Source organism: Polistes dominula, unplaced genomic scaffold (assembly GCF_049000335.1).
Source record: "Polistes dominula isolate Pdom_NZ unplaced genomic scaffold, Pdom_raw_medaka contig_15, whole genome shotgun sequence".
Classification (NCBI taxonomy): Eukaryota; Metazoa; Arthropoda; class Insecta; order Hymenoptera; family Vespidae; genus Polistes; species Polistes dominula.
This window is the reverse complement of record NW_028300915.1, coordinates 2140896-2167650: the sequence shown is the minus strand read 5'-3', so window position 1 is coordinate 2167650 and position 26755 is coordinate 2140896. Positions and strand designations below refer to the sequence as shown.

At 26.0% G+C, this 26755-nt stretch overlaps 1 protein-coding gene across 1 annotated transcript in view; it reads right to left on the bottom strand.

Annotated features, from left to right (window-relative positions):
* The window catches only part of LOC107068217 (uncharacterized), a 91531-nt gene that overhangs the window by 41130 nt on the left and 23646 nt on the right, over positions 1 to 26755 (bottom strand). The window contains 1 exon segment of the mRNA XM_089170472.1: positions 4966 to 6919. Within this exon segment, the coding sequence (XP_089026598.1) occupies positions 4966 to 6870 (1905 nt within the window). The 5' untranslated portion in view covers positions 6871 to 6919.

Here is a 26755-nt window from a genome sequence, read left to right as displayed (position 1 = left end):
ATATATACTTTATAATATAATTTATATATTGTATTAATATTTATATATAATAAATAGAAGTGTCCCGCCAAGCGTTACTGTGGCTTACAATCAGTCCGATACACACGTCTTTAAGTCAACGAATTACCTTATACCGCCATCTGTTAGAATCTTATCGAATTAACAGAGATAATCATGACTCTTTGTTAATAAACAAATAATTCGATTATAAATTGAGATATAAACTATCCTATCTTTCAAGTTGGATGAAACTGCACACAGTGTGAAAAATTTGATTACAATCGGTTCAGTGGTTTAGGAGTCCATTGCGGACAAACAACGTGACACGTAATTTATATTTATTAAGAAGATAAGAAGAAGAAAATAAGATAAATATATGAAATAACTACTATCACACAGCAGTCATATACAGGGTGATTCACCAGCTATTGCCACTTAAATAGATGTAGGAAGAATCACCCTGTATATTTATTCATATACACCCTTAAGTGAATGGTTAAGTCAAGAAGAAGTATATTAATTACGACACACCGTCGTCGTGCGGTCAGGAAACATCGACTGGAGTAAGTTTCGAAAGGTGCTCTCTTCGTTGCCAAGGAAAATAATAGAAAGAATGAGAAAGAGAGAGAGAGAGAGAGAGAGAGAGAGAGAGAGAGAAAGAAAAAGAGAGAGAAAGGTGTGTGTGTGTGTAATTGTAGAATCAAGTTCCTGAAGTTACGTAGTTCTAGAACTCTACTCATTATGTCTTTCATCGTTCAGTTTGCGTGCTTAATCCACACACACACATTCACACACATATTCATACACATATTCATACACACATATATAAATACACCTATACAGAAAGTGTTATACGCGAATGAGTTTTATTAAAATATCGTTGTATAATGAGACGTTCGTTGTTACATGTATTTTCACACACACACACACATACACACATGTGATGTATTAAGAATTTTTTTATATTTTCATAATAGAAAGTTAACCATGTGTGTTTATGATCACCACTTTAATATTTTCTTTTTTGCTTTTAATTTATATAATGTATTATTATATTGTTTTGATTAATTAGATGAAATTATGTCAATTAACAATGTTGCAATTTTTTTTTCTTTTTTTTAATTATTATAATAATATATAATTAATATATATATATGTATATTAAATGATGAATATTTGAAATAAATTTGAACAAAAAAAAAAAAAAAAAAAATTGCACAATTATATACAATTGAAATAAATTACCGTATCATAAAAATGTTTTAACAAAATATTCGATAAGACAAATTTCTCAATTTTTATCTATCAAATTAAAATAAACTTTGTTATATTTTTGTAAATATTTAATAAAGTTTGAAAAGAAATAAAAAAAAAAAAAAAGAAAAAAAGGTAAAAAGAAATTAATTAAGAGTTCAACGACATTTCACGTTGCCAAAGTCAACGAAACGCACTTCCTCCTCCTCTACTTAACTTAAATAAAAATTTATAAAAGAGACTAGAACGTTAAAGTCAACCGTTGTTGGTCGTTTATAAATTCCGACGATAATAGGGACAACTACTTACGTACTTATATACCCTATTTAAATATATATATATATATATATATATACATATCCTTTCTTTCATCTTTATCCATCTCTCTCTCTTACTCATTCTCACATTAAATATCATCTCTTAATAAATAAATTACTATAATATTATTCTATCTTCCCCACCACCTTGGAATTATAATTCATAATACTTTCATAAGACGACAGAACGTCTAAAAAAAATGGAATACCAACGAATTATTAAAATGAACATTTTATTAAAATGAACAACACATTGCAAAACACGAAGAAAATTAAAACGATATTATTGAAACCTCTTTCCTTATTATTAATAATTATTATTATTAACAATTATTTTTTTCCTCTTTTATTTTATTATTTGTATAGAAAAAAATAAAGAAATAAATACGAACGAATTATTTTATAAAAAACAATGAACACAATGAACACATTGCAAGACACGAAAAAAAGATACAATATTATCGAGACCTTTAACAATGATTTTATTTTATTTTATTTTTTATTTTTTTTTTGTATAAAAATTCAACTGATAAGAAAAGCCAACCTTAAGAAGATGATAAGACGTTGAAAAATCGCGAACTAGTGTCGAATTTTGAAGGAACACCATTATCACAACACCATCACATCATCACCATTCGACAGCGAGTATGCGAAAGGACGAAAGACGTTTCCTACCTTGACTGTAAACGAAAGGAAAGCTAAAGAGATTGTACAAGAGAAAGAGAGATAGTAAAGAAGAAGAAGAAGAAGAAGAAGATGAAGAAGAAGAGGGGTTTGAGGAGAGAGGAGGAGACTTACAAGTATCTTCACCCCCCTTCCTCTTTAACTCTTTCTTTTACTCTCTTTTTTACTCTCGTATGTTCTTTCGAACGAAAGAACGGTTCACGTATGTATATATATGTGTCTATGTGTTATGTGTATATATGTATGTATGTATGTATGTATGTACTTGAAAGGGGAACCCTTCGAGTTCGTTCTCTTCGGTAACACTTCTAGCAGAACACTCTAGAGACTCGAGTAGGTTCACCGAAACGTAACATTTTCTACTTTGTGATTACCCTAAACAATAGAATATACCAAAATTACATTTAGTATCTTATTAGGTAGTATATATGTATACATATATGTATATATTATAACATAAGGTATGTATTGTAAAAGATATTGAATATATAGTATATTGTTATATATATAAATTTTATAATATATACATAAATACATATGTGGATTTGAATAAATCCATATTTGAATTTCAATCAATTAATATATAGTATATTATAATATATTATAATTAATAAATTAACTATATATATAATAATAAAATAATTATGTTATATTAATTATATAATAAAATATTCAATATATTATTGAATATAATTATTCATATATGTATATATGAAATTGCTTGAATGATAGTAAAAAGTAATTGATAAAAATGGACAGTACCCTAATTAAATCAAATTATATTTGTACATAATAATTTGTAATTTAATTATTTTATTTATTCTTATTTTAAATTTGCAAAACATCATTTAGTTTGGCAATCTAAATAAAAATAATACAAATCGATTAAACCATGTATGTATGTAAAAACAGTGTTGTAGTGTGTAATAAATTATATATATAAAAAAAAACAACAACTATTTAAAAAAAAAAAGATTTAAATGATTTTTAAAATTGAACTGAAAAAAAAATGATGACAGAATCAATCATATGTATGGTCAACTAGAATACTTTGTTTCGAAATATTATTTATTATAATAATTCTAATTAGTTTGAACGATAAATGGTAAATGAAAAATGATTTTTTGAAAATTGAACTGAAAAGAAATGATGAGAGAATCGTCTGTATGATCAATCAGAATACTTTGTTATATATAATTCTTATAAATTTATATATGTATTGTCTTTCTCTCGTATAGTTGAACTACCTTGAAAAATATCACCTATCTTTCCTTACCAATGACTCGACGACTACTACCGGTCATGGTGACACACGTTGATCATCATGTTACGGTACACGTCCTACACGACATAATTCTTTTATAGTATGTTTATATACCCTTCTCTCTCTCTCTCTCACTCACTCTACCTATATTACGTGTACGTGTGTTTATATTCATACATTTATATCTATATCTATATATATATGTAATGTAATGTAATAATAATTATCTTACCTGTACATCGTTGAATAATAATATACACGAGTATGATTTCTTTTTAATTAACACGTGCATTACAAAACTAATCTTAATTTTAATAATAATAATAATAATTCAAATTTCTTTCCAATTTCTTTTTTTTCTAAACTAAGCAAGCACAATTTTTATGCAATTTTTTATGCAATTTTTATGCAACATTATCAATAGGGAACAAGACACGCGTATAATTTGCATGTTTTTTAAGGTTAACACTAATAAATATATATCTATATATGTATATAACTTTCTGAAATTAGGCGAATTAATCCAACTACACACTCGAGCATTAATTATATATATATATAAAAAAAGGAAAGCATCTTATTGTTTATTGGTTCATTCGCAAGCTTTTTATATGCTTAATAATTTTAGTTTTATTTTTTTGTTCTAATTAAAATCATTAAAATAGAAAAACCATGCTAAAGTGCTATGATAAAAAAGCATTATGAAAAATGATTCGTTTAAAATTTAATTTGATGAATGATAAATAGTGAATGGGTTAATAAATATTATTATATTTTTTCTACAATTTGATAGTTTGAAAAGATTTGTAATAAATGTTTAAGAAAAATTATTTAAAAAATATGAATTATTAATTAATTAATAAAATATTATTTAAAAGTTATACGATTAATAAATGTTTTGATATTTTAAAAATTGTTTATACGGATTTTTAATTATAAAAAAATAAAAAAATTATTCGTGTAAAAATATTTAAATAATTATTATTAAGATAAAAGTATTAAAAAATTGCAATTGTATTAACTTTTGTAAACTGTCAAAATTATTAATATTTGTTCACATAAATTTTCAATTCTAAAAACAATAATACAAAATTATCCACGTAATTTAATTACGCCATAGACGTAAAAATATTTCAATAATAATTATTATGATGAAAATATATTAGAAAATAGTAATTGTATAAACTTTAGGTAATAATTAACAATTAAAATTATTAATATTTGAAATAAAAAATTCAATTAAATATATAATAATCAATTGTAAACAAAACAAAAACAAATATCGATCCTTTCAAAACAATTGTACAAAAATAAAATAATATATAATAAAAATAAAACAAAAACAAAACAAAAAAATACCCCATCGTCACTATTTATCCTATAATAATTAATAAGTTATTAATTATTAAGAAAAAAATAAAAAAAAAAAACCAAACAAACACTTACATCACACAGGTTAATAATATCGCTCGTCTCGTCATCCGGAGTGGCTAAGGGTGCACGGGGAGAGGAATCAGGGTGATGATGATGATTATTATGATGATCATCTTGAACCGATTTATCATTATCAATTATGTTCGTTTCGTTAGTATCTTCATCACGTTTAATAATCGTATGTATCTCTTCATGATGTTTATCCTTATCAATTTTATCTTCTTCATCATCGATTCTCGTAGCTTCTTCTACAGTCATCCACGAATCAAATTTATGTTTTTGATTATTATCCTCAGATTGTGTTACTGTATCTAATAATTCGACACGTTTAGTTTCGGAAAATATCGTTACGTTAGTTTCCGAAACAACAACTTCAGTTTTTTCAAGTAAAATCGTTGATTCGGATTTTGGACATTGCACATTTTCCAAAGTTTCTGTTTTAATATCATCATCATTGTTCATCATATCAGATTGTACAATAGTTTCGTTAGTATTATCATTTTTAATATTATCAGAATCTTCTTTTGTATTATCATCTTGATTGTTATGTTCCAATACTGAAGATTCCTCATTTAAAACTCGTCTTTCCATGTCAATGAATTCTTGCGTACTGGCAGCATCGGTCGATGCTGTTTCCGATTGGCTCAAGGTCACGTCATCGAAACTTCTCGATTGAGTACAAGAAACGTCTTGAGGACTTTCCTCGATTTTAATCAAACCATAATCCGTCATATTAATAATCGATTCATCTGATATCTCATGATTTTCCGTCATTTGAAAATATTCCATGGTCATTTCCGAATTTGATTCTTTCATCATAATTGGATCTGACGATACTTTATCAGATTTTTTATCGATAGTTTCATCATCAAAATTATCGGAAAATTGTCCACCCAATTGTTGTTGTTGTTCATGTTGTTGTTGTTGTTCAGTCCAATTATCAGAAATCTTATCTTGATGATGATTATCATGATCAATTTCAGTTTCAATTAATTTTTCATTGGAATCTAACAAGAATTTGGTTGGTAATGATTCCTCTTCCTGTTGATGCTTGTCTTGACGTATTATGTTTGATGAAGGATCAACAGTGTTAGAAATACCATCATCAATGTCAACATCATCCGATTCCAATTTAACATTTGATTCATTAACGACTGATTCATCGTCACATTTGTCGGATTTTAATAATAAATTATTATCGTCATGCTCGATTGATATTTCATCCATCATCTTGCCACGATCAATCTCATCTATGCTGACATTAGTATTTTGTATTACATCGATATTTTCATTGATAACTTCGTCAAATATTATCTCCTCTAATTCATCTTTAGTTTCTTTAGTTTGATCAGGTTTAACATTAGTTATAGGTGATACGTGACCATTTTGATAACCATATGGTTCTTCTATCAATGCACAATGTTCCAATTCGGCAACGATGAAATCCGTGTTAACCCGAAATGGATCCTCGTGACGTTCAAGAAGAATCCTTTTAACTGCATCAGGTTGATTAGATGATTCTTCATCAATATTATCTTTTTCAACAACTTGAATATTATTATCATCATTATCATCATCATCATCATTATCATCATCATTCAACACCACCACCTCATCGTTTTGTTTTTCTTCCTCTTCTTCTTCTTTATCATTGGGCGAACATATTCTCAATGCCAATTCACTGTCAATCAATTCTTGTAGACTTTTGTCATCCGTGTTTAACTCGTTACGCGTGTTGTTCGTTAATACGAGATCGTCCTCGTCGTCATGGTTGTCGCATAATGATATTAGTTGTTTGTTACTCGCGGTTAAATTATCCAATTCGATCAAACCGTTGTTAGATTGAACACCGCAAACCTCGTTGTTCTTCTTATTACTTACTACGCTTATTGACTTCTTCGTAGCCACCTCCGCCATTATTGCGCAAGTGTGTTCCACCCTCGCGCTAATTCACCTCTCGCGACACCTGCAAATATTACAAATTATTTACTAAATATTCATATTTATATGTATATATATATTTTTTTTATCAATATTTTATACATTTGCATTAAATAAGGGTTGTGTTTCAACTATGATTTTTATTTTATTTTTATTTTTATTTTATTTTATTATATAGTATTTTATTTTAATTTAATTTAATTTTATTTAATTTTATTTTTATTTATTTTTATTTATATAAATTTAATAACACACAAAATTTGCAATAAGATATAACAGGCAAAAAAAAAAATAAAGATATATATATAGTATGTTATTATATTTTTTTCAATATGTAAATTTAAAATGCAAAAGTAACTAGATATTATCATAATCTTTGAAATTGTTATTGTAATTAAATAATTGTAATTAAAATACATTAAATAAACTAAAAGTAATAAACCATAGAATTGCAATATCTATTTGCAAAATGAAATTACTAATTTTCAAGAGAAAATTTAATCAAATAAAGAATATCATAATAAGTGAGCAATAAAATAGCTTGCTCACATTGTGCTGTTACATTCATTCAAAATCATTCGTGGGTAAAGAATCTACTAAAAGACCACGAAAACATTTTCTCGTAATTTGCAAGAGTAAAAGAAGGGAGGAAAGGAGAGGGATGATAAACGGAAGTACATGCTTTTCTAGAACTCGAGAGAACGAATGTACGAACGAAGGAACGAACGAAGGAACGAACGAACGAATGAAACCTGGGGACTAGCAGCAACGTTGTTGGCCGGCAAGCCAAATATCCTATTCTTAGATATTCCCTGCTCCCGTGTCGTCGTTATGCTTTAACGACACAAGTACAGACATTTTCAAATTGAAATCTGAAACTCTTGGATAGGTGATATCCACTTGTAGTCACACTCTCGTTATCCTCTATATATTTTTTATTATATTAAATATATTATATATATATACCTATACATATATATATATATATATATATATATATATTATATGTTAAATGTCTCATACATCAAAAAATCAATTGGAAATAATTTGAAAAAATAGTTTTGTTGTTTTGTGAAACATGAGCAATAAAAAAAAAAAATCCTAAATTAAAATCATATAAATATGTTTCTATTCAAATCTCGTAAAAGTAACCCTTCAAAATATATTCTACTCATTCTAACCTAAAATTTTTTTTATGTATGTGTATTAGGTTACAGTGAAAGATCGAAATTGGAGAATGTCAAGATTCACATGGTTGTTTGTCAAACACGTATCAATTGCATCGGTGAAAGTTTGAATATTTGGGTTTATTATTGTACATCAATTTGTTTTTTTTTTTTTTTTTTAATTATAATACAATTTAAATTTATTATTATTTAATTATATATAATTATAATTTTATAATATTAAATAATACATAAATAAATTTTATTAATAAATCACAAAAGTAAGAATAATTAAATTCTACCACAATTTTCATATAAAACCGTATCGTATTATTTTCCATAAAAAGTTCCTATCGGTAACATAACCTATCAAAAAGAAAAATCTCTTATCTTTCTTAAAGAATTCCAAAAAAAACATTAAAAAAAAAAAAAAAAAAGAAATAGAAGAAAAGAAGAAGACGATTCTTTATAAATTCCAACATAACCCCAACGAATAGTGTAACACAATTTTATAAACAAAGAGAGAAAGAAAAAGAGACCCACTCGATTCCAGAGTGAAACTAATATATACATATATATATATATACAAACGTGCTCGTGTTCGCGCAAGCGCACACAGAGAAGACAGAAGGAGTAAGAGAGAGCAGGTTCAAAATTAGAAAGTGGTCCGAATGCGATCTAACTGCGCATGCGCCAAACCGAGTAGTTACCTCAATGTGCATGCGCCAAACCGAGTAGTTACCTCATTGCGCATGCGCCATTTCGTTCTCCATCTTCTCCTTCTTTCTTTTTCCCGCATTTTTTTTTTTATTCTTAAATATAAAAACTAATACATCAAAATATATATACACACGTATAGTATACATATTTTTAAAATTAATATATACATTTGTGCGTGTATATGTGAGTAATATTTTTAAAAATAAAAATAAAAATAAAAATAAAACAAAATCTTTTTACAACCAATAAAATATTTGATTTAATTTCATTTTATCCTCGTAGAGTCGTAGTCATCTCCCCCCCAACCACCCACCTCATTCTTCCCACTTTTTCATCCTATTTCAACATACACTTCTTACTCTCTCTATTTCTCTTTCACTCATGAGATGCACGATATAATATCTTTCTTTCTCTGTCACTCTTTACAGTAAAGTTTCTTCAACGTTACTACTCCGAGGTCGTTCTTCGGGTTCACGACCGACTCCGTGCCAAGTCTCTTTCTCTCTCTCTCTCTCTCTCTCTCTCTCTTACTCATTCTCACTCAACGCTTGATCAAATTTCTCTTTCTTTTTCTCACTTTTCTTCATCACTAACTCATTCTTCCCCTCACCCCCACCCCTTTTATTCTCTTCCCTTTTTTTTCTTTTTCTTCTTGTTTAATTCCCTTTTTTTTTATTTGATTCTCATTTTGTTTCTCTCTTTCTATTTTTTTGTTTTCTCTCTTTTTCTCTCTCCGGTTTCCTCCTCTCTCATTTTAGCTCTTTCAAATCTCCTAATCTATTTTTAGAATGACACACTACCGCGATTAAACGATGCGCGAGCACATAGCACCACCATAGGCATACTATTACTATTACTACTACTACTACTACTACTACTACTACTAATACTATTAGTGTGTCACAGGAAAAGATACTCTGACCAAAGGCGGCATCATCGAACGAACTTAAAACCAACCAACGAATGAAAACGATAGTGTAGTACGTACACTTTTGTTTTCTCACCGTTGAATAGTTTACTACTACCACTTAACTTTTATTACTGATACTACTTTACTATCTCTATCTGTTTTTTATTGTAAATTTATGTCTTTAATGTTTATAATCAAAAGTCATTCATTTTAATTGTTTTTTTTCTTTTTTGTTATTTTTGGTAATTATTTTATTGAATTTATTATTATAATCGTTATTATATATATATTTATTAATAAGTATTGGTATTATTATCATTGTATTGGGATTTTTGGTAGGGGCATGGCGTAACAATTCGACCTATCTACTCTAATTTTGAATTTAGCCACCAGATAGCGTATTCAAGTGCTAGAGATTCCAATATAATAAATATTATAGTATTGTTAAATTAGTATTGCAATAAGTATTAGTATTGTTATATTAGTATACAATAAATATTATAGTAGTATTATATTAGTATTGCAATAAGTATTATTATTATTATATTAGTATACAATAAATATTAGTATTATTATATTAGTATTGCACAAAATGCATATATTTTTATCAAAACCTAATTTTTTTTATTAATTAAACATTTATTATTTTATAATATTATAATATAATGAAATAATATACATTTGTTTTGAAACTCTCTATACAATTTGTTTTTTTATCATATATATAAAATTTTTATTAAAAGCTTCATGTTAAATGACGTATGTGTGAATACGATGTGTGTATATGAATCCAGATGACGTGATAATACGTCACTGAGATATTAATCTATCTGAAAATAATTGGAAAAAGTATCCTATCAAAAATCTCAATTCAAAGTATCATTCTATTCAAAAATATATTTTGAAAAAATATTTCACGAATTAAAAAGTTCTGTTCAAAAAAAAGAAAAAAAAATATTTAAAAAGAAAAATTGATCATTTTGAGGATCATCTTGAGGACTTCCATTATACTACAAAGTTATCTAAAAGCTAATAAATAACTAAAGTATGATTTGAAGTAAGAGCTTTCACTCGAATATTTCATCAGTTTCTACTCTCGTGGTTGGTGGTTTTATATTCCCCTCTTTTCCTACACATTCAGAAATTCACCCTTATCCTTTTCCCAGATGTTACCTTCTATGTTTTCACGTAAGTAAATAAATATAAAGTTTTGAATATATACCAAGTAGAAAAAGGGGTTTTAGTAGTACTTAAACATTGAATCCGCCATGTTATATTTTTCTCAACAATTTTAAACAAAAAAAATAATCAAAGAACAATATTATGTATCTGTCAAATAAACATTTGTTATTTATATTTACCTAACAATTATTATTATTATTATTATTATTATGTTGTTTAATATCTTTTATTATTTATTACAAATAACAATTTTTAATTTTACATTGAATTATATTTTTTCAACCAATTTTGGATAAATAGTTACAAAAAAAAAAAAAAAATAAAATCAAATCAAAGAACAATATTATATATTTTCCAAATAAAAATTTGTAATTTATATTTAATTAAAAATTATTATTATTATTATTATTATTATTATTTTGACTTTGTTTAATATCTTTTATCAATTATTATCAATTACAATTGTAATTTTATATTTAATATCCAACTAAAAATGAACGACACTGTAAAACTTAATTACCAATTAAAACAGTAAAAAAAAAAAAAAAAAAAAAAAAAAATTAAAATAAAATACATAAATTAATTACGAACATTATTTCATAATTAATCTATGTATTTAATTACGTACATAATTACAGAATTAAAACGAGACACTTTGAATTATAATAAAAAAAAAAAAAAATAAAAATAAATAAAAATAATATTTAATATCAAATTCAATTGCAAAAGAATGCACCATAAAAATAATATTTAATTCTATGCATTTGTACATCCGCCATGATGTTGCAATTATATATATGCATAAGAGTGAGATTCTTCGTATGTTAAGGTTTATATATCCGAGTGGATTAAAAACACACGTAAACCGGATAAACGCATTCCTTGAATACCTGGGCAGCGCGCTTAGCAACGTTTAGGCCACAACGTTTAAGCTATTTTCAAAGCTTTCTATTAATATTCGTGTGCGGCGTGCTTTCTGCCCCCAAAGATTCTTGGCAATTACGGAAAATCGTCGACCACTTTAATCTATTCCATTTTACCTACTCCCCCATATATATCGATACGAGAATTCAACACACAATTTCAAAAATTCAATCGAAACATTTAACCATTCCCTTTTTTTTATCGTGAACGTATAATATATGCATTTTTAAATAAATATAAATATTATTACATTAATATTATTCATGTAACACACACAATATATAATTAGTATATTTAAATTATTATATTAATATTAAAATTATTATTGTATTGGGATGATCTCTAGCATTTGAATACGCTATCTGGTGGCTAAATTCAAAATTAAAATAGATAGGTCAAATTTTGCTACGCCACGCCCCTACCAAAAATCCCAATAACAAATATTATTAACAATTATAATTTTATTTATTTAATTTACGTATTAAAAATTATATAACATATGTATATATATATATAACATAAAATATTTTTACGTATATGTGAAATTATTTACAAGAGTAAAATAATTAATATCATTTTAAATATTTATTAATACTTCAATGTCAAAATTAAATATTAATAAGAACAATTATTCATTAATATTGTCATGGTTTTTGTTCATTAAATCATTTACTGTTATAATTCAGAAATTGTTTTCATTAAAAAAAAAAAAAAAAAAACAAAAAAATTAAAAACTAACAATAAAACAACAATAATTTCAAAACTTTCAGAAAGAATATACTTAACGTATAAATAAATAAAAATGAAGTATTAATTATGCGAATCAATGATTGCGAATTATCAATGCTTTAATCATAGTCAAACGATTATAAAGTTTCTGAAAGCACTAATGATTCGGTTCCCTTTGTCTCATGTGTTCATGTTTGTAACATAGGTGGATAGTTGAATGCAAATTAAACTTTGGCACCCCTTTGTCTAGGAATTCTAATGAATAATTTATAAACTAAGCATTTGATAGTCATCGATATCCGTATCAATAAAGCGTATAAGTTTTGCATATTATAATCAAAGAATTAAACTCATCTGTGTCCAAAATTGATGATAGAAAAAAAAAGAAAAAAGAAAAGAGAAAAGAAAAGAAATAAACAACACAATATTTAATTTAAAAAAAAAAAAAAAAAAAACATGAACACATGTTCTCATATCAAACAACACACGTATGATGTTTAATACTAAATAAATAAATAAATAAATACATGAATAAATAAATAAAGTAATAAAATACTAAAAAAGAAATTAATAATACTAAATAAAAAAATAAATAAATTATACCAAAATAATTAAAAAAAAGAAAAAAAGAAAGAGTGAGATAAATAAATAAAATAATAATACTAAAAAAAAAAAATAATAAATAAATAAATAAATTATACGAAATAAATTAAAATTAATTAAATTTGATTAAATTATACTAAATAATTAAAAAAAAAAAAAATTAAAAAAGAAAGAGTTGAGATAAATAAATAAATAAATAAATAAATAAAGAAAAGATTCAAGGTCAACAAACATAAACTTTAATACAAGAAACGTGAAGTATTACTGCACCGTACGAATGATGACAAGGAAGGAATAAAGAAAAAGAATGAAACAAGACGAAGAAATAAAAAGAAAGAAAAAGGGAGGGGGTGGGTAGTTTAAGCGCAAGCGTGTTACGAAGTTGGGGTGCATACATAAGGTGCGATCCGTTCTTCTCTGGTGTCCCCTTACAGATTTCTATGCAACTATAATTAGGTAACCGACACCATATCCCACAGGAATCCCCCTGTTAGCCGTTAAGCTATGTAAATCATTCTCACACGCACTCATGTGTTCTGTCATTCCATTTTTTTTTTTTTTTTTTTATTATCTTGTTTCTTTTCTTTCTCGCTTTTAGAAAAATGACAGGAATATTTTTGGCAAGCTTAAGGAGATGTGTCAAAATAACAAAAAGAAAAAAAAGAACTTGTCATGTGTTCGCGTATACGTGTGTTTTTAACTTCCTCCCTAACATAACTTAGGTTATGTATTAATTTCCGTAGTTTATCCTCATCTTCTGCTTTTTCTCTTTTTAAGTTGCGCATTCTTTTTTTTCATTTCATTTCTGTTATGAAAAAAAAAGAAAAATTGTTAAATATTTATTAATAATTATTAAAAATAAGATGTAAATCAGTTAGATCAGTTTAAATATAATTCCTCTTTTGTTAACGATTTTATTAAAAGACTTCAAAGGGAAAAAGTTGAACTATTGAAAAAAGGGGATTGGTTAAGAACTAACGGTTGAAAGAATTTTTTCTCAAGGTCGTCCCTTTATATAAGATTTAAAAGGTCAACTTTGTTCTTTTTTTTTTTTTTTTTTTTTTTTATTTAAACGAAGTTATAATATACACTTTTTTTTTGTTGCTATATATAAGTTTTTAATATATAATTTTTTCTATGTATTATATACAAAAAATATATTTTTTATTATATATATATATTCTCAAATACACGTATCGAATAATTTTTTTTTTATAATTGTGTTAATTACCCTCCCTCTCTCTCCACTCACTTTTATTCTGAGCGAATACGTGAATAAAAACAGGTTTTGATATTCTAGTCTCACGCGACTTTATTTCCCTTTTTTTTCTTTTTTTTTTTTTAATTTTTTTCTTCCCTTTTCCCTTTTTTTTGAATTTAAATTACTCATTTAACCGAGGTACTTAACGCGTCTCTAGTATACTTAAAACGCTTATGCGCACGCACGTGTAATACATATCATATGTATGTACATATGTGTGTGTATGTGGGTGTATATGTTTGTGTGTGTGTGTGTGTGTGTTAGCATAATTTGACACTGGTGCATTTTAATAACGCACGGTTCGATATCTTTAGACTGTAACTCACGGTTCTTTGGTATTTTGCATTCACCTAACACCATGCACACTCGTTAATTAGGTTAATTAATTTATAAACTCTTCTAAGTAAATACAATAACGATTTACTATTACTAGAAAGAGAGATAGAGAAAGAGAGAGAGAGAGAGTAAATTAGAAATAATTTACATTTAATTTATTTTTCATCTCTTTTTTATTCGAATTTTTCTTCAACGAATTTAATCAATTCATTCATAAAAGTTCAACAAAAAAAAAAAAATACGATACGATTATATATAATATGTTACGTATGTAAACATATTCAAGTTATTTTTAAAAATATTATTTATTTCTCAGATATTCAAATAAATTTAAATTTAAATATGTTATATTATTAATTATATAATTTTAATAAATATTTTTAATAATATGATACATATTATATTAACAAAATCTTATAAAACAAAATTCATTCTTATTATAACATAATCATAAACACAATACATTTTATATACTCCATATACATAACACAATATAATAAATAAATAAAAACTAATCATAAATTATTTACATTACATTTAACATAAATATAATCCTCAAAGTAATGTAAAAAAAAAAAAAAAGAAAAGAAAAAAACTGAACGTATATTTCGTTATTACATACTACAACTCACTTATGAAAGGTGTACTATAGGTGTACCACGTATGTCCCTAAGTACATAGAAAGAACATAACTTCAAAGGGTACAGAAGGACAAGTGCGTGTTACCGAGAAATACTCATGGGGTTTTTTTTTTTTTTTTTTTTTTTCTTTGGCTTAGGCAAGCAACGAAGAAACGTATGCCTGTTAAATCGACCTATGTAAGTATGTGTACTCTATATACCACTTTTAATGCAACCGAGTGTACTTACACATATTTATTTACGTGCACAAGTCTTTCCAACTTCCGAGGAATGTGAATTTAATGAATGATACAACACTAATTAAGGATTTGATTATAACTTCATTATTTAGTCTGACGCATAACTATTATTTTATTTTATTATTAATATAATTATTTAATTATTTTTTTTTTTCATTATTATATCAATATGTTGATATACAATAATTAATTTTAAATAGATTCAATTTATATATATATATATATATATTAAAGATTATATAATAGTAATGTCGCTTTTTAACCTCAAAATTCAAACAAATAAATGTTTCAAACAGATATTTATTATTAATCAATAATTAAATTAATTAATCACCTTTTTTTCTATCTGTTATCCAAATTTTTAATATCGTAATGATAAAAATCATCAATCAGTTTTTTTCATTGAAAATATTAGAAATAACTTGACTCACGTAGTAACGATATTACTGTTCAATCCTCCTAATATTATTTATTATTATTTATTTAGTATTATATATTAAGGATTTAATTCTAATATTGTGTTTTCTCATTTATATTTTCATTTTGGTTAGTTCAATTACGAAATCAATGCGACATTTTGCAAGAGTTAAGTCAATGACTTAACCTCTTCTTGCTTATAAGATAATCCATAAGATGATCACCAACTGTCATGTTTTATCCTACGCTAAACTCGTGCCTCTAACACAGTCGAACCCATTGAACCGAGACAATTTATCTTTCCTTCCGCTAAACAATATTAATCACCGATCTAATGCTATGCGTTAGTCGAAGTTGGAAGATAATAAAGATAAGAAAGTTAAGCGTTAGACTATATTTTCTATTCATTTGTCATTTTATACTTTATATTTTTTTTCTTCATTTTCAATTGATATCGTAATAAATTTTATGACCAATGTGTGTTAGCAATTTTCTTTTATCGATTTAAATCAAAATATATAAAAATATAACATTGAATTTGACTTGTTTTAAAAAATTTCAAAATGATTTTCTCGAATTATTCCAAATAATAATAATAATTATTCAAAAAATTAATAATATATTTAAAAAGGACTATAATAACTTTATTTTTTTTTTTCTAATTGGATTAATGATATAAAGGAAAATACGAGGAAAAACAAATTGAATGCATTTATAAAAATCAAAATGGCCGTCGCTCGGATACCGCCATATTTAAAATGACTCTACATACGTTCTATGTTAAGTGAGCGTTAAAAATCACGAAAATTATCATCGTTAAAGTTCGTTGATACGAATATTTAAAAATAACCATCTTCCGTTTAAAAACGAGTTATAAAAGAAATCGAGTCAACATTAAAAGAAAAAAGAAAAAAGAAAAACACAAATGCAAAACGATCTAACGACACTAGCGACATCTGCATATATTCTATTTAAACGACTTCTTCGAAGTGGTGGGAAATGCAAAAGGAAAAGAAATGATATATATATGAGAAAAGTATCCGTGCAAAAGAGTGTCCCATTCGTTTTGCATTTATTTTCTTTGAAAGGTAAAATTATTATATTCGAGCTCGTAATAGTTCGTAAGATTTAACGAGATGTTCTGGTATTACCCGGTGGTAGTATTACTGGCGACGTATTACGAAACAGCTTAACATCCAACTCTCTAAAAATATCTTCAAGATATTCCAGGCGAACTTCGTTTCTCGAATGCGATCCCTCTGCGCAAGAATGCGAGACCCTCGGGCAAAGGTCGAACACTATCCGAAGTACCATGATATATATATATATATATATATATATATATATGCATATAGTATTTCAATAAAAATTATGAAAAAATAAAATAAACATATTTATTTAGTATGAAATCAATATATGATATATATTATAGAATTATATTTCTTTATATATAAATTATGAACACGTTTAGCGCCAAGCGAATTCTTAGGGAAATTCCCGTCAGGCCACAGGTATTACTTTGTATTGAACAACTAGTTGAACGTGTCGGTCATCCGTGACTGACATGGCCTAAACGGAAAGTCTAGTGTCAGCCACCGATGACTGACATGGCGCTCAACCTGTTAATATTTATATTTAATTCATATTTTAACCATTTATATCATAAATTAATAAATCTGACGTTTCAATGACATAAAAAAAAATGACAGAACTATGAATCGATTGATCGGTTAAAATCGTTCTAACAGAATGGTTTCTTTGATCTTATTGGTGGTTAAACACACGCGCGCGCGCGTTCGCTAGCGAGTGGTTGGTTGGTTGGTTGGTTGGTTGGTTGGTTGGTCGGTCGGTCGGTCGGTCGGCCAGATGAAACCGAGCCGAACATAGCCGAGAGAGTCACGAGTGAGAAAGAGAGAGAGGGTGAACGACCTACCGAGAATTGATATTCGCAGCATTCCAGAGAACGAAGAAGATGACCGGGTATTCTCGTAAAACCATTACCGGTCCAAGTTTTCCCGTCATCGTCATCTTCATCGTCATCGTCATTAATTTATTATTATCATCAATAAATATCATCATTATCATCATTGTCATCGTAATTAATGTGTTGTTCTTCTCTTATTGTTTCAATGTTACCGATCTTCATATTTGAGTGAAGTTTAATATATCAATTATTATAATAAATATAATTATTATATGAATTTTATTATGTATTAGAAGTGAATCAAAAAGTTAAAAGTTCGTGCATTTATTGTGTTGCAATTTTACTTTGAAATTTTTACATAATGGATTGTTTTATATCAAATTTATATTTTGCAAATGTTAATTTAGAAATATACGAATTTTTTATTAATTAATTACATTAGTTTTAGTATATAGGATATTTTAATAAGTATATTAATTTTACTATATTAAATTACTAATATTACTATTGGGATCTTTGGCAGAGGTGTGACGTAGCAATTCAACCTATCTACTCTAATTTTGAATTTAGCCACCAGATAGCGTATTCAAGTGCTAGAGATCCCACGTGACGTAGCAATTCGACCTATCTACTCTAATTTTGAATTTAGTCACCAGATAGCGTATTCAAGTGCTAGAGATCCCACGTGACGTAAAAGTTCGACCTATCTACTCTAATTTTTAATTTAGCCACCAGATAGCGTATTCAAGTGCTGGAGATCCCACGTGAGGTAACAATTCGACCTATCTACTCTAATTTTGAATTTAGCCACCAGATAGCGTATTCAAGTGCTAGAGATCCCACGTGACGTAAAAGTTCGACCTATCTACTCTAATTTTGAATTTAGCCACCAGATAGCGTATTAAAGTGCTAGAGATCCCAATATTTAACTTTAATATAGTTAATAATATTAATATTTATATTTACTAATATTACAATATTTAATTTTAAGTATATTAATTAATACGTATATATTAAAATTACATTGAAATAAGGTTGTAATAATAGAATGTAGATTATATTTAAATTACTGTAATAATTACTTGGATTATTTGTTGTTGTTGTTGTTGTTGTTGTTGTTATAGTAAATCTTATTTGAAATCTCGATTTTATTAACTGTTATAGAATGATAATGAAAATAACAAATGAGTAAGAGTGAGATAAATGATATATTACATAAGTCCACATCACGCTAACAATTACGAGCATTTAACAGGACTAATTAGTTTAACACGTACAAACGATTCGTAAGTGAGTTTATCTTGTTGCTTGTTGGTTTCTTTGTATCGATGTTACAATCTCTTTGTAACATTTTTTTTTTTTAATTTTTTACTTCAAAGGAATAACAAATGTGCATTAATGTTGCATCTTAATTTTTATTCTAATCTCCACTTTTTAATTGTATTTATATTATTTTTTTTTTAATTAAATAAACAAATTACGAATTGTCAATCACAGTTAATGAATTTAAACGAAAAAAAAATACACTCGAAATTCTATTTAATTAAACATTTTATTTTATTTTTTTTTTAATTAATTTTATCTTCAATCATTGCTTATTTTGCAAAAAAACGTAGATATATATATATATATATATATATATATATATATATATATCTACGTTTTTTATATATATATAATTATACTAAATTGGTATATTTATAAATTGTCATTTAGTTTTTTTGTTTTTTGTTTTTCTTCAATTTCATCTTCTTCTACTTTTTCGTCGTGTCTTTTGCGACAAGTTTTTAAAAGCAACATAAATAATTAACGATTTCTTAAATTATAATAATTATCATTCGAGTTAGCTAAAGAATATATAATCGCATGCGGTTGGGTAAACGCTTGCAAATGAGTAAGAAAAGAAACAAATTCTTTTGAATTCATACAACACTTGAGAAACGATGAAAGAAAAACTAATTCACGAATGGACCATCACGTGTTGCACGTAACGAGAATGCATTTCACATATGCACTAGTAAATAATAGATGAGAACAATTTTTTTTTTTTTCAAAGAACTTTTAATTATTCTCCTTGCATACTTTTTTTTTTGTCTTTTTCTTTTCATTTTCTTCAAAAAGATAAAAAAAAAAAAAAGAAAAGAAAATAATAATAAACGAATCTCATTTTTATCTTTTTCCTAAATTTCATTGTTTCATTGAATTTTGACACTGTACACTCTTGTACAAAAGTTAGTTGCAATATGTTTTAATCATATTAAAATTGTATTACAGAAAAATTCTTACAATTTATGAATCTCATTTTACAACAAAATTATGTTGTAAGGAGGTTAGATGTATTATTTAATCAAATTACAGTCTCAAAATAATAAAAAATGTAAATTTTATCTTGCTTAATAATTCACGTGACTAGGTTATAGAAAGCTTGTTATCTGATTGGTCGGTATGCTATTATACAAATATGGCGTCGCAATCGATAATGATTCCTTTCGATTGTAAGTCTATAAATCATTTTGATGGTCCATCTCGGTGAAACACGATGATCTGTTGCTCCCGGAATTAACAACTTACATTTACATAGTGAATGCATATATAGATATAGAAAGAAGACAGAGAGAGAAAGAGAGAGATAAAGAGACTTTCTCATAGAAACCACACCACACCATCATTGATCTAGTTCGCGTTACTCGTTTCCGTGTAATCTATATTTTCGTTGATCGATCAATGGAAATCACCTTAGGAAGCTAGAATTACTCTCTTTCCAATACTTTTACTTTGGTATATGTATTTATGTATATATACAGGCTGTTTCATCATCTTAAGTGTGTAACCTAAATAACAATTGAATTTCCCATCATATCAATGTGGTTTATTTATTATAAGTTTGCAACGAATTTGCATTATCTTCTTCAAAAGCTATTATAATAAATTATATTAACTACTTTAGTATATATAATAGTTATAATAATAAACTATAAACTACTTTAAAGTTGTTACCTAACCTATAAAGTGCACGATTTATTGGATGATTGTATCAAATTTAAATTCTACTATTAAAATAAAAATTTGTATTATTTTTTTAGCTAATTAATTATCCATTGGTTGTAAATTATTTTTAATATGAAACAATTCCAATAGAATGTTAATATATAATAGTTATTACAGTATACTGTAAATTACTTTAGTAGTAATTTCATTACTACTTTAATTATTATTATTAATTAAATAAATATATAATAATTATTATTAATTACTACTTTAGTAGTAATAGTTATTATAATAAGCTATAAACTACTTTAGAGTTATTACATAACCTATAAATTGCATTTCATTTGTGAGATTTATTGGGTGATTTTATCAAATTGAAAAATTCTATTATCAAAATAACACAATTTATATTATACTTTTAGCTAATTAATTTCTCATTAACATAACCTTACTTAATTTCCATAAATTTAGCTGTATAAATTATTTTTAATACGAAAAAAATTTAAAATAAAATTTTAATTATTATAAAAACGTTAAGTTAATTTTTTATTATAAATTAAAGTTGAACTTAGGGACCAATTAACAGTAAACTTTTGTATGTTAACATTATTTATAATAATGTTAATATTCATACATGGTGGATGGGGAGGGGGAAATAGGGGAAATAGAAAGATAAAGATAGAGAGAATGAACATTGAATGGAATGCAACAACTGTACTGTTCGTTCTAAGAAAAATCGCGTGCATCAAAGCGAAACGAAGACGCCGTTGCATTGAGGAAAGAAATTAACGAACTGAATTACGACATAGATGGAAAGAATTTCGTGAAGAAGGAAAGTAAATCTTTCTACAGAAAAAGAAAGAAAGAGAGAAAGAAAAGGAAGGGATAAACAATCTCTCTTATTCTTTCTCTCTTTGATTTTTTCCCCCTTTATTTCCTTTTCTTTTTTTAAACGTTAACTCGTCCCTTTCATTTTCGATCGAAGTAAAAGGGAAACGTTTTATGATCTTAAATCTGCAAACGTAATCTTTCAAAAAACGAAATCAAATTTCTCTTTTTATTTTTAAATTATTATAAATAATGCGTATAATTATTTTCATGTTCTGTTTTATTTAAGTCTGTTTTTTTTTTATGTATAAGTAATTATTTAATTATATATATATATATACAGTAAGGTTAGTTATGTCATACGTAAAACCTGAAAAAAAATGTACGACGTGAATATATCAAAATAATTGAATTGTAATACAGCGCCATCTATTGAAAACTTCCAGTGTATATATATTTCCAATTAATAAGAAAACTGTAATGAAACGTCATACGTAAAACCTGAAAAAAAATGTACGACGTGAATATATCAAAATAATTGAATTGTAATACAGCGCCATCTATTGAAAACTTCCAATGTATATATATATTTCCAATTAATGAGAAAACTGTAATGAAACGTCTCTAACTTTTTATATAGAACACATGTTTTAATAAATAAAAATTGATAGAAGAAAGATCACATTCTCTATTAAAGAACAAAAAATAATGTTACTTACTTAGGATGTAATAAATTACGAAAAAAAAAGAATGGAGGATACGTATTAAAGAATCATTATCGATAATTCGTGGTTTGGTAAAAGAACATCCGCTTAGTTAGTTGGCTATTTATTTATCGACGATGTTGTGTTGTGTTGGGTGACATCAATTCGTACTAGCACAAATAAGAAAAAGAGTAAAGTAGAATTGATGGTAGAAAAGTTTTCTTCTCTTAGCTTTCGAGGAAGTTGGTCAACTTCAAGGAAAATGACGATAGATTAACTTACAAGAGAGATCCGACTTCTTTAAACTTAGGATTATATTAGAAATACTACTTTAGAAAAGTCAAAAAAAAAAAAAAAGAAACGAAAAGAAGTTTGTTCCAATTCCATTCAATTCCATGATTTACTCATCTTATCTCATCTTATATTTTATATTTAATATAATTTAAAACTATTTAATGAAATCAAACTAATATTCACCATTAAATCATGGGAATGAAAATACACGAAAAAATATATAAAAAGTAAGGTTAGTTATGTCATACGTTAAAACCTGAAAAAAAATGTACAACGTGAATATATCAGAATAATTGAATTGTAATACAGCGCCATCTAATGAAAGCTTCCAGTACTTAAAGACCTACATAACCTTTACATAATAAATCCTTAAATGTATAACAAATAATAATAATAAGCAATAAATAATAATATTTTAATTAATTAAATGATTTATTATCAAATCAATTTTATTTAAATTATGAAATAAAGAAAAACAAAATAGTTAATAAAAAGAATCTAAATATTATCCATCCATTGTTCAATTTGAAAATGTTGCATAATTTATTAAAAGCATATTTTCCTCAATCAATAAATAATGAGTTTACTTTTTGTTTAATTTTTTTCTGTTTTAAATAGCAGTAGTTTCTATTGGTAATTACTATTACCATTACTATAAATAAGTAACATCGTGATTACTCTGTTTCCGGGATGGTTGAACGATCTAAACGTGTTACAAGTTAGAAAAACGTTTCTTGAAGTAGCACAACTACGACAACTATTCCTAACTAAACTACCTTTCTGAATGAACATCAAAAAGATCTAATATAATATGTTTTCTCAATTTAAACGAGAAAATATGATCTAATTATTCTAATCTCATGATGTAGTTGATTTTAATTAATTTCTATTCATAAATAATACTTTATCGTTTTATCTTAACTGTATTCATTTACATTTGTTAATTTTAATGATAATAATAATTCTTTTACATACACATAGACACATAGTCGTCTGCTACTACCACACCTTTATTTGATCCCTAATTCAAACAGTCTCTCTAGTTTCCTTAGAAGGGAAACCATCCCTAATTTAAGTTTCCACAAAGATGTTACACTCCTCATTTATCTTCTATTTTTGTTTGTTTTTTTTGTTTGTTCCTTCTTCTCTTCTAAGTTTCTTCTTTCTTATCTTCTACCCTTAACCTTAATAAGCTATTCGTTTTCTCACACTCTTTCTCTTTCTTTCTCTTTCTCTTTTTATCAACTGTATTACTAAATCTTCTGTAATTTTAAAAATTATGTTATACTTAAAAGCATGTAAAAATTGATTAAATATATTTTCACAAAATTACACAGTTAATTTATATATTATTATTATTATTATTATTATTATTATTATAGTAATATATATTAAAAATATATATAATATAATTTGATATAATAATATTATTAAATATTAAGTTTGTAATATAGATGTAATTAAATTTGAAAAATATACTATACTATACTATTTGATTACTATATTATTATACAGTATGCTATATTATTATACAGTATGCTATAATATAGTTAAAGATTTATATTATAATAAATAAAAGTTATAGTATACTTCACTCTATATTATACTATATATATATATATATATATATATATATATATATTAAAACAAAATATAACAATATTAAAAGTGTACCACAAGTATATTAAACTAACCTAACTATTATACTTAAAACTTATACTTATATTTACAACATAATTTAATACAATTTACATACACAAATATAATAATACATCAAATTTGTATTCTTTTTACATAATTAAACATATCAAAGCAACAAATTAGATTCAATCTAAATACATTTGCAATATTTATTTCTGTTTAATTCTCCATCCCTTTGTTCAATGTTTTTTCTTTTTCTTTTTCTATCTTTTCCCTTCTATTATTTTTTTTTTCTTTTCTTTTCTACTTAACGTCAAGTCAAGTCTCATAGCCAGACACACGAACTGTTTAAAAATTTTCTAGGGACACTGTCTCTGAGTGTATGTGTCTCTATGTGTGTGTATTCCTCTGAAGGGAGAGACAAAAATGAGAAAAAAAGAAAAAAGAAAAAAGAAAAAAATAGTCAAAAGAAGAGACGTATATTCTTCTGTAGTTTCTCCCTCCTACTTCTCTCCTACCCCCTCTTTCTATTTTTTCCCCCTCTCTTCTCTTTTAAAAAAACAGAGATTCGTTGGTTTGTTCCATGTCCATGTATTTCGTAGTAGATGTATGAGTTATAAGCACTTAAGAACAATGCGCTATTACTCGTCAAAATTCATCCCCCATCTCCACCCACCCAACCGTCAGTTCAGCCATCATCCACCCCTTCTTTTTTCTTCTTTTTTTCTTTCTTTCATATATATATATATATATATATATATATATATATATGTATAGTCTTTGGTTGCAATGCTTTCAATGCTAACGTGTCTTTAAATTCAACCTGTCACACGACTCCGACAATATTTTACGCTCTTCTTCTTTTCATCTATACCCATACACACGTATTTTAATATATATAATAAGTATGTTAGTATGTGTGTATGTGTATATGCATAAAATTGTGTACTAGTACACTAGACCAACCAAGAGTGGTTGAAAACTACACGGAACAAACCTGTTTATCACGTTTCTACGTTCTAAGCAACACACAGAGAAAGATTAGGGTGATGTGTATGTGTGTATGTATCGGATTTACATAGTCATACCAACTATCTCACATTTAACCCTTTTCAAAAAGATTCTTATGATAGAGATAAAAGGGAAATAAAGTTCGTCTTGTTTTCGTTTTTTCTTTCTTTCTTTCTTTCTTTCTTACTTTCTTTCTTTCATTCATATTTATGTCCTTGTATAGTTTATTGAGATACTTATAGGAAAATGGTTATTATTAAATCTTTTGACAAATTATTTTATTAATGATTATTACTAGTCGTTTATTATATACGTCATATTTGTTATAAAGTTAAAGAGGAAAGTATTTTGGTTTTTTTTTTCTTTTTTGTTATAAGCATGTATTTATAGGTTATGTGGGTGGTTAATAAAATGTAGAAAATTTGTTTAATGGTAATTTCGACAAATTTATATGAAATATTTGTTATAGAGTTAAAGAGGAAAGTTATTTTTCTTTTTTATTATAAGCAATACATGTATTTATAGATTATGTGGGTGTTCAATAGAAATTTAGAAAATTCTTTTTAATTTTAATTTGTAAAAATTGTGTTTGAATATATTTACATGATATTTGTAATAAATAAAATGTATTAAAAAATATAAATGTATTTATTGGGATCTTTAGCACTTGAATACGCTATCTGGTGGCTAAATTCAAAATTAGAGTAGATAGGTCGAATTGCTACGTCACGTGGGATCTCTAGCACTTGAATACGCTATCTGGTGGCTAAATTCAAAATTAGAGTAGATAGCTTGAATTGCTATGTCACGTGGGATCTCTAACACTTGAATACGCTATCTGGTGGCTAGATTCAAAATTAGAGTAGATAGGTCGAATTGCTACGCCACGCCCCTGCCAGAGATCCCAATAGGTTATGTGGGTAGTCATTAAAATTTAGAAGATTTGTTTAATTTTAATTCCTAATAATTTATCTGTGTTTGAATATGTTTGCACATGATATTGAAATAAATAAAATATATAAAAAAAATATATAAAATATAGGTTATGGTTGATCAATAAAATTTAGAAAATTTATGTAATTTTAATTTCTAAAAATTGATCTGTGTTTGAATATATTTGCACACGATATTAAAATAAATAAAATTTAGAAAAAAAAATATATAAATTATATATAGGTTATGTTTGATCAATGAAATTTCGAAAATTTATGTAATTTTAATTTCCAACAATTTATCTATTTAAATATATTTGCATCATATTGTAATAAATAAAATTAGACGAGTTTACAATTATTTTAATATTCTAAAAAAAAAAAAAAAAATAATATTAATATTAATATTAA